Source organism: Anarhichas minor, unplaced genomic scaffold (assembly GCF_050575085.1).
Source record: "Anarhichas minor isolate MPS153535 unplaced genomic scaffold, ASM5057508v1 ptg000038l, whole genome shotgun sequence".
Taxonomy (NCBI): domain Eukaryota; kingdom Metazoa; phylum Chordata; class Actinopteri; order Perciformes; family Anarhichadidae; genus Anarhichas; species Anarhichas minor.
In genome coordinates this window covers 981,600-997,642 of record NW_027466484.1, presented here as the reverse complement: position 1 = coordinate 997,642, position 16,043 = coordinate 981,600, and the positions used below count along the sequence as shown (strand labels likewise).

The 16,043-nt window shown below is 40.7% G+C and overlaps 1 protein-coding gene across 1 annotated transcript in view; it reads left to right on the top strand.

The window, feature by feature from the left end:
* The window catches only part of kcnh5b (potassium voltage-gated channel, subfamily H (eag-related), member 5b), a 103,247-nt gene that overhangs the window by 58,438 nt on the left and 28,766 nt on the right, over positions 1-16,043 (top strand). Inside the window, exons 9-11 of the mRNA XM_076107365.1 lie at positions 416-615; positions 2,429-2,488; positions 5,261-5,453. Of these exons, the coding sequence (XP_075963480.1) occupies positions 416-615; positions 2,429-2,488; positions 5,261-5,453 (453 nt within the window). The remainder of the gene's footprint in view (positions 1-415; positions 616-2,428; positions 2,489-5,260; positions 5,454-16,043) is intronic.

Sequence of the window (16,043 nt, the reverse complement as noted above, 5' to 3'; positions counted from 1 at the left end):
GCGGCACTGACCTGTTCGGTACAGCCCGCGTAGATATAGGACCTAACCACTCGTGTGATTGGTTGCTTTGGTTCCTCCAGCTTGTGATGGCTCTATAACTTCTATCAGCATGAAAGACCTTCAGGAGCTGAGTTATCTGACTGCACTACGGATCACATGGGGCAGATTTGTATTCATTAAGTGCTTTAACAGATTTATGTTTCACAATGATGAAAAAGAAAAAAAAAAAGAAGCAAACTGACAATTATAGAACATGTGGCCTTTGGGTGTGTGTGAGTGGAAAAGAGAGAAATAATTGGGTTAATAAAAGGCTTTAATGAGGGCAACGAAAACAAAGAAGTGAGAAGAAGGTTTGAACCGAAGGGATCAAATGTGGAAAGAAAACCGACTCGTGTGTGTTTCCATCCCTCTCCAGCTCTGCTCTACGCCACCATCTTTGGAAACGTGACCACCATCTTCCAGCAGATGTACGCCAACACCAACCGCTACCACGAGATGCTCAACAACGTCCGGGACTTCCTGAAGCTCTACCAGGTCCCCAAGGGGCTCAGCGAGCGGGTCATGGACTACATCGTCTCCACCTGGTCCATGTCCAAAGGCATCGACACGGAGAAGGTGAGACTCCAGACGTTTTGTTCATCATCAAAAATATCACGACAGTCACGTCTTGTGATTGCAGTGATCTGATTTTGTACCAACGTCAACACTTCATATATGTGGAGTAATGTGAACCAGACCATTCAGTCCGGTTAAATCCTGTTTTAGCTTTTGTTTGTTTTCTACAGTTTACTTATTTATTATAGTTGTTATTTATTGTACTGTCCACTTTAGTAGTTTTTTTGATTGCAAAAACATCAAGTCAAATGTGAGGATGCAGAATCTACATGGAGGATGTGCACTAACGTTACATTTGTTTTGTGTAATGTTACAGCTCACTTATACTAGATAGCCGTGTAAAGACAGAAAAGAGAAATCTCAAACATAGCAAAACAAAACAAGAGACGTGAAGAAGGAAATAACCACAGAGTGCCTCGAAGGCAGCCACCGGTCACACGCTGCTGTGACCTAATTCACCCAAACACTCGCTGAGTCGTCACCTTTTGACCCTCTGCACCACGATGACATCACACCTGCAGTTCTGAACACACACGATTCACATCCTCAAATTATATTATATTATAAAAAGATGTTACGTTAATAAAGAACTGATTAGTGTGACTGGTGGCTGTGTTTCAGAACACTTCAGTGCTCCAAAGCTCTACTGCTGCTGATAAACTTACATGTAATGAGTTAATTACAGTTGATAATCATGCAGTTAACTTCCGGCTGCTCTGCATTCCTCTGCATTGTTTGCTTGCTAGCTAGACAGTGTTCTACTTATCAGACAGTTGTAATATTACCTGCAGTGATTTGTAACAACTGTGTTGAACATTGGTTATTGTAATTGAACATACATTTTTATACGTCTGTAAAGTTGAGAGTCTGTCGTTTGGCAAAGACATTTAAATTAACTTTGGAAACAGACTTCAAGTTGTTCTTTGTGGAATTGGGACCCGGCCAATCATCACGCCGTGACCTTAGATGGCTGAGAGGAGGTTTGTGATGCTCTTAGATTTTATTGTCCAACAAAAAGGCGCTGAAACTTAATTTATTACGTCATAAAATCTCCTCTTTGAAAGGACTATTTCTCCATCTAATTGGTTTTTCTCAGCATTCTCCAGTTGACATTCATGCTCTCTGTCTCTCCTTTTAGATCATAAGCGCCTCCTCCTCCCCCATCAATATCCATTTTCCAAGTTTTTCTTGGGATTATTATACACTCTTAAAGAGACATAAGCCGAGACTGCCCTCTGTATAAATACCTCGCAGCCAGAGCTGGGCCCAATTAGTGGATATATCTCGTCACTTTGGGAGCCGTTGCATTATACACAGTCAGCTGTTTATGCGAGTACACACCCAAAAGAAGACCGGAGGCTCTGAAAGCGTCTCGGTGCGACTAATATCCTCCACTTTAAATGGAGCAGAGGCCATTTTCAAAGAGTGTTGTGTTTTGATGCTACAGAGGCTTTCAGATGTTTTATTGTCCTCCCCTTGGTTCGGTTTTGTTTGTATTTAATTAGGCGGGATTGGGAAAGATGGGATAATATTTTGTTTTTTTGTGTCTTGCCTAAATTTCACAGTTAATTAGGCTGGATCTCTGGATTTGTGTAATGAGCTGGACAAAGCGATTTACAATTTACAGACAACAGGCTTTTTTTGGGCACAAACTGGTATCCAGAGGGAGTTACTGAATGCAGCACAGCTGGATGGGGAATGAGGAGGGAGACGATTCCTCATTTGGAAGTTTAATTCCTCATTACCTGCTAAAGCTTCTTCATCTCGCCGCCAACAGACCTCCATCAAAGACTTCTGTCTCTCTGTCTTCCAGGTCTTATCCATCTGTCCCAAAGACATGCGCGCCGACATCTGTGTCCACCTCAACAGGAAGGTTCGTATCTATGGTTTCCTTAAAGACACAGCGCTTCACTGTATAGAGACGGATAGCGTGAGTTCTGTGTCTTGTCTGTTTGAAAAGTATGGAGTAATAATGCAGTCAGCTCAGTTTGATGCATGTAAATACTTTTAAAGCCACTACTTTTATGTGTAGACGTTGATTTTAGACTCCCGATGAAAGTTTTTGTTTGCAGAAAAATTTGAAAATTATGACTTTTAATATAGTTTAAATAAAAACTATCTGAGACTGTATAAAATGCCCAAAAACTTTAAACTTTCATTATTCTTACTGACATATTTTGAATAGCCTGTTGTGCAAAGTACGAGTGCAGACTGAAAATTGACACGAGTTGATGAAAACGCACCAGAAATTGAGGAATAGCTTCTTGTAAAATATCATACAACAGTTGTATGAAGGATATGTTGCTTACCTTTATAACACTATTGGTTACTATTCAGACATAAAGTCTAATGGTTGCAGTTACATTTTCCAAACATCTGAATTGACCTCAAAACCCACATTAAACCTTTTTCAGACAAACAGGTTATTACTTTTCTGGAGTATCAGTTCCTTTGTGCATTCATGACATAACTAAATGCAGGTTAGACGCTCACTCGACTCATATGGGTCTCAAAACTTTGGTAGACTCAATCTGCTGAACTGGCTTTGAACAAAGGACACATTCGGTTGTGTAACTGTTCTGTGTAAAAACCATCTCCAATGACTCAGAATGCCTCGTACGGTGCCTCTAATATCGTTATATATTCAGTGAAAGTACAAGTTAAAGAGAACCACGGCATTTCAATCAGAACTCTTTTCATAGTTTTTAAAATTACATTTATAGACAGAAATCCTTTGTTGATTACGAAACATTTGAACAGAAACAGGTGGATCTTTCAAAAGAAGCAGATGAGTTTGAACCAGATTTCTTTTGTCCTTACATTCCAAAAGCCCTGGTTTTCTGTTTCAAAGAGGCCCCGTCCCCCACATGTGTCCCATGAATGTCCCCCACATGTGTACCATGAATGTCCCCCACATGTGTACCATGAATGTCCCCCACATGTGTACCATGAATGTCCCCCACATATGGACCATGAATGTCCCCCACATATGGACCATGAATGAGCTGGGGAAAACAACACACATCAGAAAATACTTTGTAATAAAAAGTGAGCGAAAATGTAGTAAAAATGAATGCAAACATGGTGCTCCTTAAGCAGCCGTTTAACTTTGTATAAGTTAGTCTGATAAAGTTTGATAACTAATTTCTTAAATAATGATTTAATAAAAAAAGAATGCTAACGAAATGCTAACAGGTCAGTAAAGATAAGAGTCTTTGGTTGGTTTTCTCTTTTTCTCCAGATGAAATGTGGTTGCTGGTTGAAGATGTGAGACTTGATGACTGAAAACATGAAATGCAAAATATCTTTGTTTCTCTTTTTGATGTAAAGCATCAGAAACCAGCCAGGTTCTTACACAAAGTGTCTGCAGTTTAACAATGTCACGTTAGAGGATTTGGGGGATTTTTTTGGGAAACTTGAAACACTTCAGTCACATAAACAAAGATCCCAAATGAAGACAGTGAGGTTTGTAAGGCGACGTGGTTGCATGTGACGGATTATTTCCCGAGAGCTTCAGGCGATTTCTCCGTGAACCAGATGACGTCTCCACTGTTGCTGCGATAGATTATCTCACTGTGTGGAAGCTGTGTTTCATTTTGCACAGATGAATGGATTTCAGCAGATGGAAAGAAAATGTAGATTATTAAGAGGAAGACCTGTATGTTGTCTCTAAAGTCCTGAGAGGAGGCTGCAGTGTACCTTTCACTAGCAATCCAAACGTGTTGAATAAAAATCAATTTACTGAGAGCTCGATGTAAACAAACTGTAGCCATGGCTGGAAACAGGCGGCAACAGAGAGAATGCACATTTTTAAGTTCGGCAGAACCGGACTTAAAAATGTGCATTCTCTCTGGTGTCCAGCAGGGGGCGACTCCTCTGGTTGTATAGAAGTCTATGAGAAAATGACTCTACTTCTCTCTTGATGTATTACCTCAGTAAACATTGTAAACATGAGTTTTGTCAGGTGAAAGGATGTTTTGGGGTTAAATAAATCAAAAGGGTTCATCCTCTGGATAGCATGAATGTGGTTAGCAAGTATTCTTTGCACACAGCTAAAGCTTTGGTCGAATAGTAGATGGTCTTATAGTAGACTAGAGAACTACAGGAAACATAAAGGATCATCTTCTGTGGATCTTGAATATCAAGAGCTAATTTCATGGCTCCTGTGCCTGTTGAGGTGGACAAAAGTTCAGTACATGTCAATGAACACTCAATTTCAAACTAGACTATTAAACTAACTAATAAATACAAAAGCAACATAATACTCTTAACTCAGGGTCTACTTACTTGTCTTTTTTGGGAGCTTTTAAAGCCAGTTTCTGTGTTTAAAGCTGCTGGTCAGCTGTTATCTAAAGGGTACTCAGAAATTGTGTCTTTGTTTTGTTTTATTTGTTCAACAAATTCAAAGCAGCATGAGTCATTGGGATGTGAATAAAGTGTAAAGTTCAAACAATTATGAATTTGTCAAATTCAAGCGATGCACAGCGTTTCAAACATTGTGCAGAAGTTCAATCTCATTGTACTCTTCATGGAAAGAACAAATGTCTCTAACCAGCGCTAAGCGCTTTTGTAATCAAGTCTCCGCAGCCTCAGTACAACTTTAAACAACAGGTAATGAATGTCAACTTCCTGCCCTCTCACTCAGGTGTTCAACGAACATCCCGCGTTCCGGTTAGCCAGCGACGGCTGCCTGCGCTCGCTGGCGGTGGAGTTTCAGACGACCCACTGCGCCCCCGGAGACCTGATCTTCCACGCCGGCGAGAGCGTCGACACCCTGTGCTTCGTCGTGTCGGGGTCACTGGAGGTCATCCAGGACGACGAGGTCATCGCCATCTTAGGTACGTGGACGTGTGGTTTAGTCTTTACTGAAGGGGAGAACGTGTTTCAGTGCTGTTGAATAATCCAGGATGTGTGTGTGTGTGTGTGTGTGTGTGTGTGTGTGTGTGTGTGTGTGTGTGTGTGTGTGTGTGTGTGTGTGTGTGTGTGTGTGTGTGTGTGTGTGTGTGTGTGTGTGTGTGTGTGTGGATTGTTCGGGAATCAATTGATTTATTGGATTAATTAAGAGAAAATATCATTGCACATTGTAAATGACGTTGGGTTTTGGACTGTTGGTTGGACAAAACAAGACATTTGAAGACTTCTTGGGTTCTGGGAAGACCTTTTTTTTGTCATTTTCTCTTTTACAGACAAAACTAATTGTGAGCTGCAACCGTACTGTGGATTCGATGCGGTGAAATCAACTGTTTTGTTGTGCAGCATTGAAACATCCACAGTGAAAAAGCTTATGACTCATAAGGAAGGAGGAGAAGATAAATGGCCGGTTCAAAGACCTATAATAAGCAGTAGGTGCTAAATCGTCATTGATTCATTGAGGAGATAAAATAATCATTAAAACATGATGTGTTTGTGTCTCAGGCAGCTCGTGAAGACCTGAGAGATGATGTCATAGTCCAGCACATTAGATTAATGAAATACGTCACAATAAAGCAAAAGAGAAACAAATAAAATACTTAGATTTGACAAAAACAGTGTCTGTTGTTTAGTTTGAGGCTGTTTGAGAGAAGAACAACCAGCTGAAGGGCGAATGTGTCGAGAACATTTTAACTCCAAATTGTCACGTTTATAGAAAGCAAGAAAAGCTGTCGTGTCGTTCCTCTTTGGTTGTTTATGGTGACGCATTTTGGGGTTTTCAAGGGTTTTCATAATCCTGTCAGGTCAGAAAACTTGCTTTTTAGAAATGTAAACGCTGCTTACGCAGAAAGAATGAAAGCCGAGTCACCAGCAGTCAGCTGACGTCGTTTCTGTGTCAAAGTGTCAAATGCAAACAGTCCGACTCTTATCTGCCTCCGTACATGTTGCTCTCTGCAGCCTCGTACTGTAATATTCACGAGGAGGAGAACGAGGGAAGCGGAGAAGGAAGCTGACGGAGATGGTGTCGAGAAACTGCTTTTTTAACGGAGACGAGCACAGACGGCATTGATGGCTGCATTAGCCAGTGTAGTGCACATTCTCATCACCATCAGCAGGCCCCAGATGAGCGTTTACTGACACAGAATAACAAGAAGGAGAGATTATTATTACAACAGAGAGCGAGTGCAAAGCTGCAGACGCATCGTTTGGAGATGGAAGCTGTTGTATTGAAACTCACTCAAACTTTACTTCGGTCGCTGTTGTTGTGAAATTTAAAACTGGTGCAACTTACTAGCTCATGGCAGAACAATTCTCTTTATTTTCTTTACATTCAGGGTTGGTTTCCAGTTATGTTTGTTTATTTGTTTGTGCATGCGTGTTTAAAATCCAGCTAACAACACGGTGCAGCATGTGGTCTTCCTCTCCACATTGCTGCGTTCTGCAGGTGGCTGAAGCATCAGTTTTGTTTCATCTAGGCTACTCATGAAATACATTGCAAATACATATTTTATTTTTCTATTTCATTGTGGATAGGCCATATTATCTATAATAAATCAGTGTTGCATTATAATGGAAGATGGTGATCGAGGACGGTACACGTAGAAACGGCTGCAGCCACAGATTGCAGCAGGATTATGATCTGCTTATTATGATGCTAGTTGCTGGCATGCGAGATAGTGATGTTGTAGCCATAGTGAGCATCAAATAGTGAGAATCAGCTGCAGGTTATAATCTGTGAAAATAGACAAAATGGGGAAAAAAAGGATAAAAGAATGTGAAGAGGAAAAGAAAAATATCGTTGGGAAGGGACATCGTTTTTTAAAAAGTGGGAGACACGATATGAGGGAGATATAAGAGGAAGAGAGGGAGGGAGGGAGGGAGGAGGAGTGAAAGCATGACAGAGTGAGCCCTCCCCTTTGTGTTTCCTCCTCACTTCCTCAACTTCATTAGGAGGCTGAGTCAGGCGAGGCAGCAGTCTGAGGTTCATAAAGAGCATATTAGATGTTTGATGAACTGCTTCATCACACCAAGGACGTTAATGGATGAATCGTCAGCCAGTTGTCATTAGGAGCTGCTGTTGTTATCTGCCGCTGTTATATATGTTGATGCTATGCTTTATTTATATTTTAAGTAAGTTGCATTTTGAATGGAGGACTTTTACTTGCAACATAGTATCTTGCACTATGTTCTAGTAAATAATGTGTTGTATAAAAAGTCACACTCGCAACACATGGAAATAAGAGAGGCTCACTGAGGACGGTTTCCACCTCGGCTAACGGTCGCGCCAAGTTTACGGCACGTAAACGGCACGGGGTGCCGTGAGGCTGACATGGACACTTTCACTTTCCCAGACAAACTAAAGCCAGTTGCTGCGCAGCCAGCCCATTTGTTGAGGAGTGTAAAAATATTTCCGGGTCATTATGAAACAGTGGCGGGACAAAATACACTTTGGCAGGCCGCCGCCATCTTGGTAATTAATGGGAAACACTGAAACACTTTTGAATGAGTCTATACATGGGTTTGTTTTTAGGAAAATCCTACACATTGTGCAGTTAATTCTGATGCGTTTCCTCCAAATTGTGCGGCTCGCATTCTGAATTCATTGGGTTTCGGGCGTTTTCAGTGCTCAGCATCATCAAAGTCACACAGAGAGAAGCGTGTGGTTCTCTGCAGGGAGGCGAGGAAGCTCTTCCAGTCTCCTGTTGAGGAACATTAACTTTAGCTGATATACCAGCTGCCACTTCTGGACAACATTCACCAAAGCTGAAGCCCACACTCTTCAATGTGAGGTGGAATTTAATGCTTCACAAATGCACTATTTCGAAAGAAAGTTTGCAGAAAGATTTTGGGAAACTGCATCAAAGATGAGTGGCGGTAATGTTACAGCTGATTCATTCATCACACATTTTATTTAATTTCTTTGCAAAATGTTGTTGCTTCACTCAATGATTTACAAACAATTTTGTCCCGTCGACCCTCTCAGATACGTATATATTGGAGCCCATGCCTTATTGAATAAGAAAGTAGTGGTCAGTCTTTTATACTGCACATCAACTGAAAAGAGATTCAGGCCTTTATGTCGTTTTTTTATTTTTAAATCTGGTTTATTTGATGATATTCTGAGCTGCTCCTGTTCGCTGTCAGTTTACTGCCGTTAGTGCAGAGTCAACACTGTTTCATATGAAAAGACTTCAGAGCCCCTTCGAGGGAGCAGCCTCCTCTGTGAGGTGTTTAACATCTGGAAGTGACCAGTTTCATTAACAGCAGCCTGATATGATGAAATCACAGCAAAGTGGAGCAGATGAATGAAGCCGCTGGATGTGAGAATGAAGAATCGAGAACAGCATAGTGTTGAATATGACATGAATGATACCTTGTTGTTTCAGGCTACTGATGGGTTTCATGCTGTGGAAATGAAGATTGGAAATAGATTTTTAAATATCATATATTTTTGGGGTTTTCGACCGTTAAAGAGTTTTTTGGGGGGAGCTTTACCTCAACCGGTGTGAGGGTTTAAGGACAGAGGATGTTGTGTTCTAAAGATTTGTGATATTGAGCTATGAAGACAGGAATGAATTGACTTTTGACAGAAATATCTCACCAACTGTCGGATGGATAGCCATGAATCTTTGTACAGACATTTCAGTTTGCAGAGGATGAAACCGAATATGTTTTGGTGAATATGTCAAACTAATTGCATTCTCATCAGCATCATCTGCAATTTGTGTCCAATGCTAATTAGCAAATGTTAGCATGCTGAAAAGCTAAACTAAGATGGTGACCAATGCTAGACATATAGCCTCGAGATCTGCATGTTAGGATTGTCATTTTGAGTTAGCGTGCTGATCTTAGCATTTAGCTCAAGGCACTGCTGTACCCAAGTACATCCTGACTCCCAGCCTTGTTCAACCCAGACTTTTCGAACTGACCACACCCCTGGCTGTCAAGAGATTCATCCAATATTTAAGTACCACATTTTATTTTAGAATTTATTGAAAGTTTTGTCAAACAAGTTCAGCTGTGAGGATAACATCCGCTGAGGAGAGACCAGCAGAAGGAAAACAGGTTGCTTATTTTCTTATAAACCCTTAAAAACCTCTCAAGGACCCTTTGGGGTCGATAGACTCCATTTTGGGGGAAACGACTAATTGTATCCAATTATTCGTTTCCCCCAAAATGCCCCAAGTTGTTGTCAAACTTTATACGAAGCAACTTGGTTAGGTTTAGGCAACAAAACGACTTTGTTAGTTTAAGAAAAAGATCATCGTTAAAATACGTACCTTTGTTAAATAAGTCAACTCCCTCTTTTGGTTTACGTAGGGGACACAAACACTGGTGTCCAGGGTGAAAGTCCTGTGTCTTCCTCTTGTCCTCCCGCCATAACTCCGGCAGGCTGGTCTGGTACAGCATTTGTTGTAAAACCTACGAATTACGTAGTAATACGCCGTAATTCATAGATGCATAATACACAAACTTATTATTGTATTGTCAAGTGACTTGCGTACTTCAGTAACAAGACTTCCGTAGTAATTTGAACCCAAACGACAATCTTTTCCGAAACCTAACTGAGATGTTTCCTGTCAAGACGGAAGTTTATTAAAAAAAATACCGTCTGCATGTAGCGATCGGAAATTGACACGTTTTGCTGGTTTTCATAGGAAAATGCATGAAAAATGAGTTATTGTAAGATATACTAACCTTCGTATGAGGAGACGTTGACTCTGGCCACGTAGAGCGTGATAGTTTAAAGCGACTGACCAGTCAGTCAAAGCCTCGGCAGTGAGAATGATGTGAAGGGAAAGCACGATAAGAGTTTGTCTGAGTTCACAGCATCAAAGGAGGCTTCTTTCTTAACACTTCCCTCCTCTAAAGTTTTCCTTTTCCTCGTGACAGCTGTTCCATTTTCAGCCAACTTCTTTTTTTTTTTTTTAACTCTTGTGCTGAGGAGTAAAAGGAAGTCCTGCCAGAACCAGAGCTCATGTTGGGAAACAAGAGAAATAAAAAGAGAGCGAGAGAGACAATAGGTACAATAAAAGAACAAATATTCTTTCATCATCTGTCACGTCACACTGGTTTACATTGACAAGCTGCTATTTGTCATTGTTTGAAATGTAGTTTGAGGATGGACACACAAGAACAGTCGCATGTTGGAAAAGTGCTGAAGTTTTGTTTCTTTGTGAAAGGATATATTATTATAAGGAGACATTGAAAGATGAACTTCTTCTTTTCTGCAGGGATTTCAAAAATTTGGTGGTGTTTTTTTCAGTGGTTACATGATGGACTGAATTCTTTCTGGGGAGATTTCGGCGTCTTGAAGTTGTTTTGTTGTTGTAACATTAGTGGAAGTATTTTCTATGTTTAGCATTACCTAATGGTATTAGCTTTTTTTGTACTGGCTCATTTTCAAATGAGCAAACATTAGTGTGTCAAATGTTGCATCTTAACACGGCAGTGTCTGAGTTACCGTTAGCTGGTATACCTCGTCTAATGAGCTGAAATGTCCTAAACTGACCACCGTACATGATAATAAACTGTTTTGGTTTTCGGAAAAAACAACATGATATTGCAAAAATGAATGTTCCCACATACATGCATTTACTATCGGTGCATACAGAGAATTAGTAGGCATGTAAGACTGTAATGTATTGTAATGTAGGCATGTAGCTCCATCCAATCATACGCTAACGCGTATGATAAAGTCTGATAAAGGGACGAATGGCCTGACGATTTTACCAACAACTTACCTACATTTGCTGGGTGACGGGTGCTAATTTCAGACCCTGCACACACACCTACAGACACACACATGCACACGCTGAGGGAGGGGGAGAAGAGTAAAAGGAGGAGGCAGGAATGTTTTGGGGTTCTCACCGGGTCAAATTATCTTTTTCTCGTTTCCAAACACATTAAGTGTGTGGAAGAACGAAAAAGAGGAGGGGGCAAGATGAGATGGAGGAGGAGAAAGGGGGTTTGTTGAAGAGAGGATGGACCCTCAGTAGAAGGAACAGATGGTGTAAAAATAAGAGATGACTTGCAAGTGAAGGATGAAGAAACAGAGGTTTGGAAAGAGGATAACGAGAAAAGATGGACAGTAATAAAAAGAGGGAAACAGAGAAGGGAAAGGTTAGAAGGATGGAGGAAGCGATCAGGAGAATTTGAGAGAGAATCAAAGGATGGGGTGGCAAAGTGAGGCGCGGGAGACGATGGAGGAAGAAGAAGAAGAGGAGGATGGAGGAAGAGTGTGCCGGTTGCGGTTTTTAAAGCCACTGATTTCCCCAGGCTGAGGAGTGAGGCTGCTCCCTGAGGCTGTAACACACTCTGCTCTCATTAGTGTCCAAAGGCATCCGACACACACACACACACACACACACACACACACACACACACACACACACACACACACACACACACACACGTACATGTAGGCATGCCAGTGTGTATTTTCTTATTATGGCTCCTTAATGTCTCCATGTACCGGCTGTGGAAAATGAGTTTTCTCTTGAGAGGACAATAATGTATCTGAATGCACAAACACACACGACATCTTGTGCAGATGAACCCACAAAAAAACCCACAATACTTTTCCCACAGTAACAAGGCAATCCTGTGGTACCTGCGGTAAATACTCATAAGTAATAATAAGCCTCTCATTTCCCATCATCAATCAGGCTTACTGCGTCCTGTTACTGAACTCATTCAGCAGCGATGGGGAGGCAGCTGAGACGTGCAACAGTGAGAGTAGATTTAAGAGTCAGTGATGCTGCTGCTGCTTCCTATTGGCAGCAGCCAGTGAACAGTCAATACTGGTTTCTGTCAAGGAAGTAGCGACCAGGTTGTTTGTTACAAATAAAATACGTGTAACTCGAGATCAGTTTGTCAAAAGGTCAGAGCGACACGCTTCCATGCTGGATGATCAATAGAGAGCTGCGGGGATGACTTACTGTACAGGAAGTTAGCATCACTGGTTCCCTCCACAAAACGCCGATGGGATTGTATTTTAGATTATTACTGAAATAAATCTCTGAGGCAAACAAACATTTATGATGCTTCCAGGTTTAGTTCATCAAGATAATCTTCACTAATGAACTCCACTTTGATGATGTTAGTCTATAAAGGAACTCCACCACGGTCACATGACTTCACGTCTCCACCACTAAGCTAAAGGAGGATAGTGTTCTAGTGAGGACGTTTAGTCGTCTCATTTACTCTTTTTTTATATTTAAAAATAAATAAATAAATATATATATATATATGTATATATGTATATATACGGGTATTTACTGATGGATTTGATATCGTAGAACAAAAAGTTTAAATCTCTTAAACTTGAGTTTCAACACAGACATTCAAAAAACCCATTGAGGGAACAGGAAGTGTAAAAATACTGATTAATTTCTGTGTTTTTGGACAATTTTACTGAGGCTGGGCTTAACCAATACTGAATGTAAGAAATAACCAATAAAGTTATATTTGAGCTTCGATCGTGGCCTTGGAAATAGCAGTTGACAAAGAATCTGTTTTCAGTGGTGAAATATCCAGGAGAACCAAGCAGATGGAGGTTTCAGCTCCAGTAAAAAGCAGGCGGAAGGATTTATGCTCCATCCGCCATATTGTTCTCATGATGCTATGCTGAGCTAAGAAATCCAAACATCGTGCAGCTGACAGCTGTCGCCTTAAATCCATTGTCAGTTGATATCTGAAGCGATGCAAAAGGGTCCGCTCGTACCGTAAAGTAACGGTGAGAATCCGTCTTTGTCGGTACTTGACTTCAGTTAGCTCGCTAACTTTTTTCACTAGCTAGTGCACCAGAGAGTTGATCAACTTAATCATGTCTGTAGTGACTCTTTTGTGTTACAAATTATATTCTATTAAAAAAGGTGGCATATGAAACGGCAATAGCAAAAAATCATTTTTGTATTGCTGTGAGTAGAAGGTGAAAATTGCCCCTTGGCTAAGCCCCGCCCCCCACCCGCTGCTACTCCGTCAAGGTGTCAGAGCTGCGTTCAAGGGGGCGGGACTTAAAGAAGGGTTGATTGTCAGAGTTTACCAAAGTTAAACTTGTAGAAATATCATCATTATGTTGTTGTTCTTTATCATGATGTGAGATCTATTGAAGAGTTTTAGGATGTTGCTTTTGGGGCTTTAGTTTTTGCATCTTGTTCCCGGGATATTTTAACTACGCTCCTTGCGAGAAATGATTTATATTAATGTGAGAATGACCCGACACTGCCTGAAGTACCGCTTTAATCCAAACCAGCTGCATCCATTATATATTATATATTAGGCTATTAAGCTGTTTCACATCATGGGTTGAATATCCATGTAGGGCTACTGTATCTTGGATTGTTTAAACCATCCGTTATAGCCTATTAAATGTGCTAAAATCATATTTACAAAAGAAATATTCAATCACTTTTCCCTTTCGGCGTCCTCTCGTTGTCTCGGGTTTATTTTTAGTTGAAAGTCGTCCGTTTCTATCAAAGCTCGGATAAATTGTTGGCCGTCTGGCAGTGACAGCACAGCTGGATGGAGAGACGACCACACACCATCAGACCTTTAGCCTGAATTATATATTGATGATTTTTCTTTGCTCCTGCTCTCGAGAAAATTCACTCACACTCTTTTCTTTTCTTTTGTTTTGCCAAAAATGATGAGCTGATTAATTTCTTAATCCATTATTCATGTTTGGTTATGAGAAGGGGAATTCAGTCTGGCCTTCTATTCACACAGCAATATGTTCTGGCCCAGCAGGCAATATGTCAGCGGTGAACAGGAGGAGATGAGGCTGCAACCACATACGAGTCTGCCTGCATTACAACAATCCAGTGACAGGAATCAGTGTGGGGCTGTTTAGATGTGGAATACTTTAGAGGAGGAATAGATTGAGTGTCGGTTAAATGATGAAAGGCGTTTTTTAGAAAGAGAAATTATTTTAACATGTAACGTAACGCTGCTTTTTATGAGCATCTTAAGACTCGGATATCGTCCTTTGAAACTGACTCTTATCACTTTTTTTTTTGACAATGTTTTGTACCAAACAGGATGCACCGTCTTTCTAACGGATTTCTGGATAAACACCGTTGTAACAATTGGACAAGCTGCTTAAGCTATCAGGCTTCGGGCTACAGCTTCTTATTTAAACGGTTGGTCTCTTATTTATTTAGTTTTTGATATCGTTCTGTAGCCTTCCACTGGTGTTCATTATGTATTCAAATCTGAATATTACAATTTTTGTAGCAGTACGTATGTTTTGGCATCAAAATGCTGTTTTCCAAAGAACTTCTGAAAACGTTCTCCCACGTGACCTGACGTATGTTTCTGCATGATGACGTTCTACATGTGTCCTTATCCACAGAGTCAGTGTGCATCCTACAGTAGCTTAGACGGCAGTTGTTATGCTCCCAGTTTGGAGACAGGAGTACCGGCACGGGCGCTATGCAAATGAACTGCTGTGGACACCACGCTAGTTCGGATCCGAAACCCGAAAGTCACACAATAACACAAACAAACTAAGCGATGGATTCAGCGGTAGACCAGCAACTCTCTGTTCTGTGAGGTCAAATTACTGTTTTTGTCAAAGGAGTCTTGTGGCTTTGAAGACTGAGATATAACAGCTTCAGTTCCCTGTCGGTAAATGTTGTCTGACAGCGAGGTAAAGCCATGAAATATTGTAAATATAGCGTCCCCTCAATTGTTATAGATTTTTTTTAGGTTGTACTTTTTTAGCTAAAATACGTTTTTCTAGCTCTTACACCACTCTCTCAAAAGACACGAGACTCCATTGACAAAAACAGTCATTTTACTTTGCGTTTCCTTTTGTAAAACCTGGAAAAGAACGCAGATGGACCCGCCCTGAAACATACCGATATGAGAGTGGTATCAATCTTCTCATTTAACTTTCAACAAGGAAGCTAATAAGCTTAGCTAAAGCTAGCACTTAAAACTAGTCGATCCGTGATGGTGGAGATTCTGGGGGATTGAAGTGAGGCCTTCATTGTCGGGTCGTGCGAATAAATCCAGAGTCATAACCGTCCGGTATCGATGTTAAAATGAGTTATTATGTAACTCTGGTGCTATGAGTCGTAGATGACCACCAGGTGTTTTATCTTGACATCAACATGGCAGGAAGTAGATCTGAGTTTGATTGCATTTTTTACATTTTGTGAAGGTGGTACATGTTATTTGTAGTTATTATTTATTATTTCACTACTGCAACTAACTGTCTTATAAATCCATGTGGGCTTTGCACTTGTAGTGCACGACACAAACTACTGCTTTCACACATTTTTAAGAAACATTCCATGACCGCGTTTGCATATTCATTTTGGGGAATAAAAGATTTTTACAAATGAACTCGTGGTCTTAATCTCATATAAGATGCATCTTTTATTCATCCCAAGGGAAACACTGCCCATATGTTGCGGAGACGAGACGCAGAAGCATGATTAATACATCAGTTATCTTAACTAATGATCTCATTAGCATAACTGGTTATGATTAATATCACGCTGCTGATC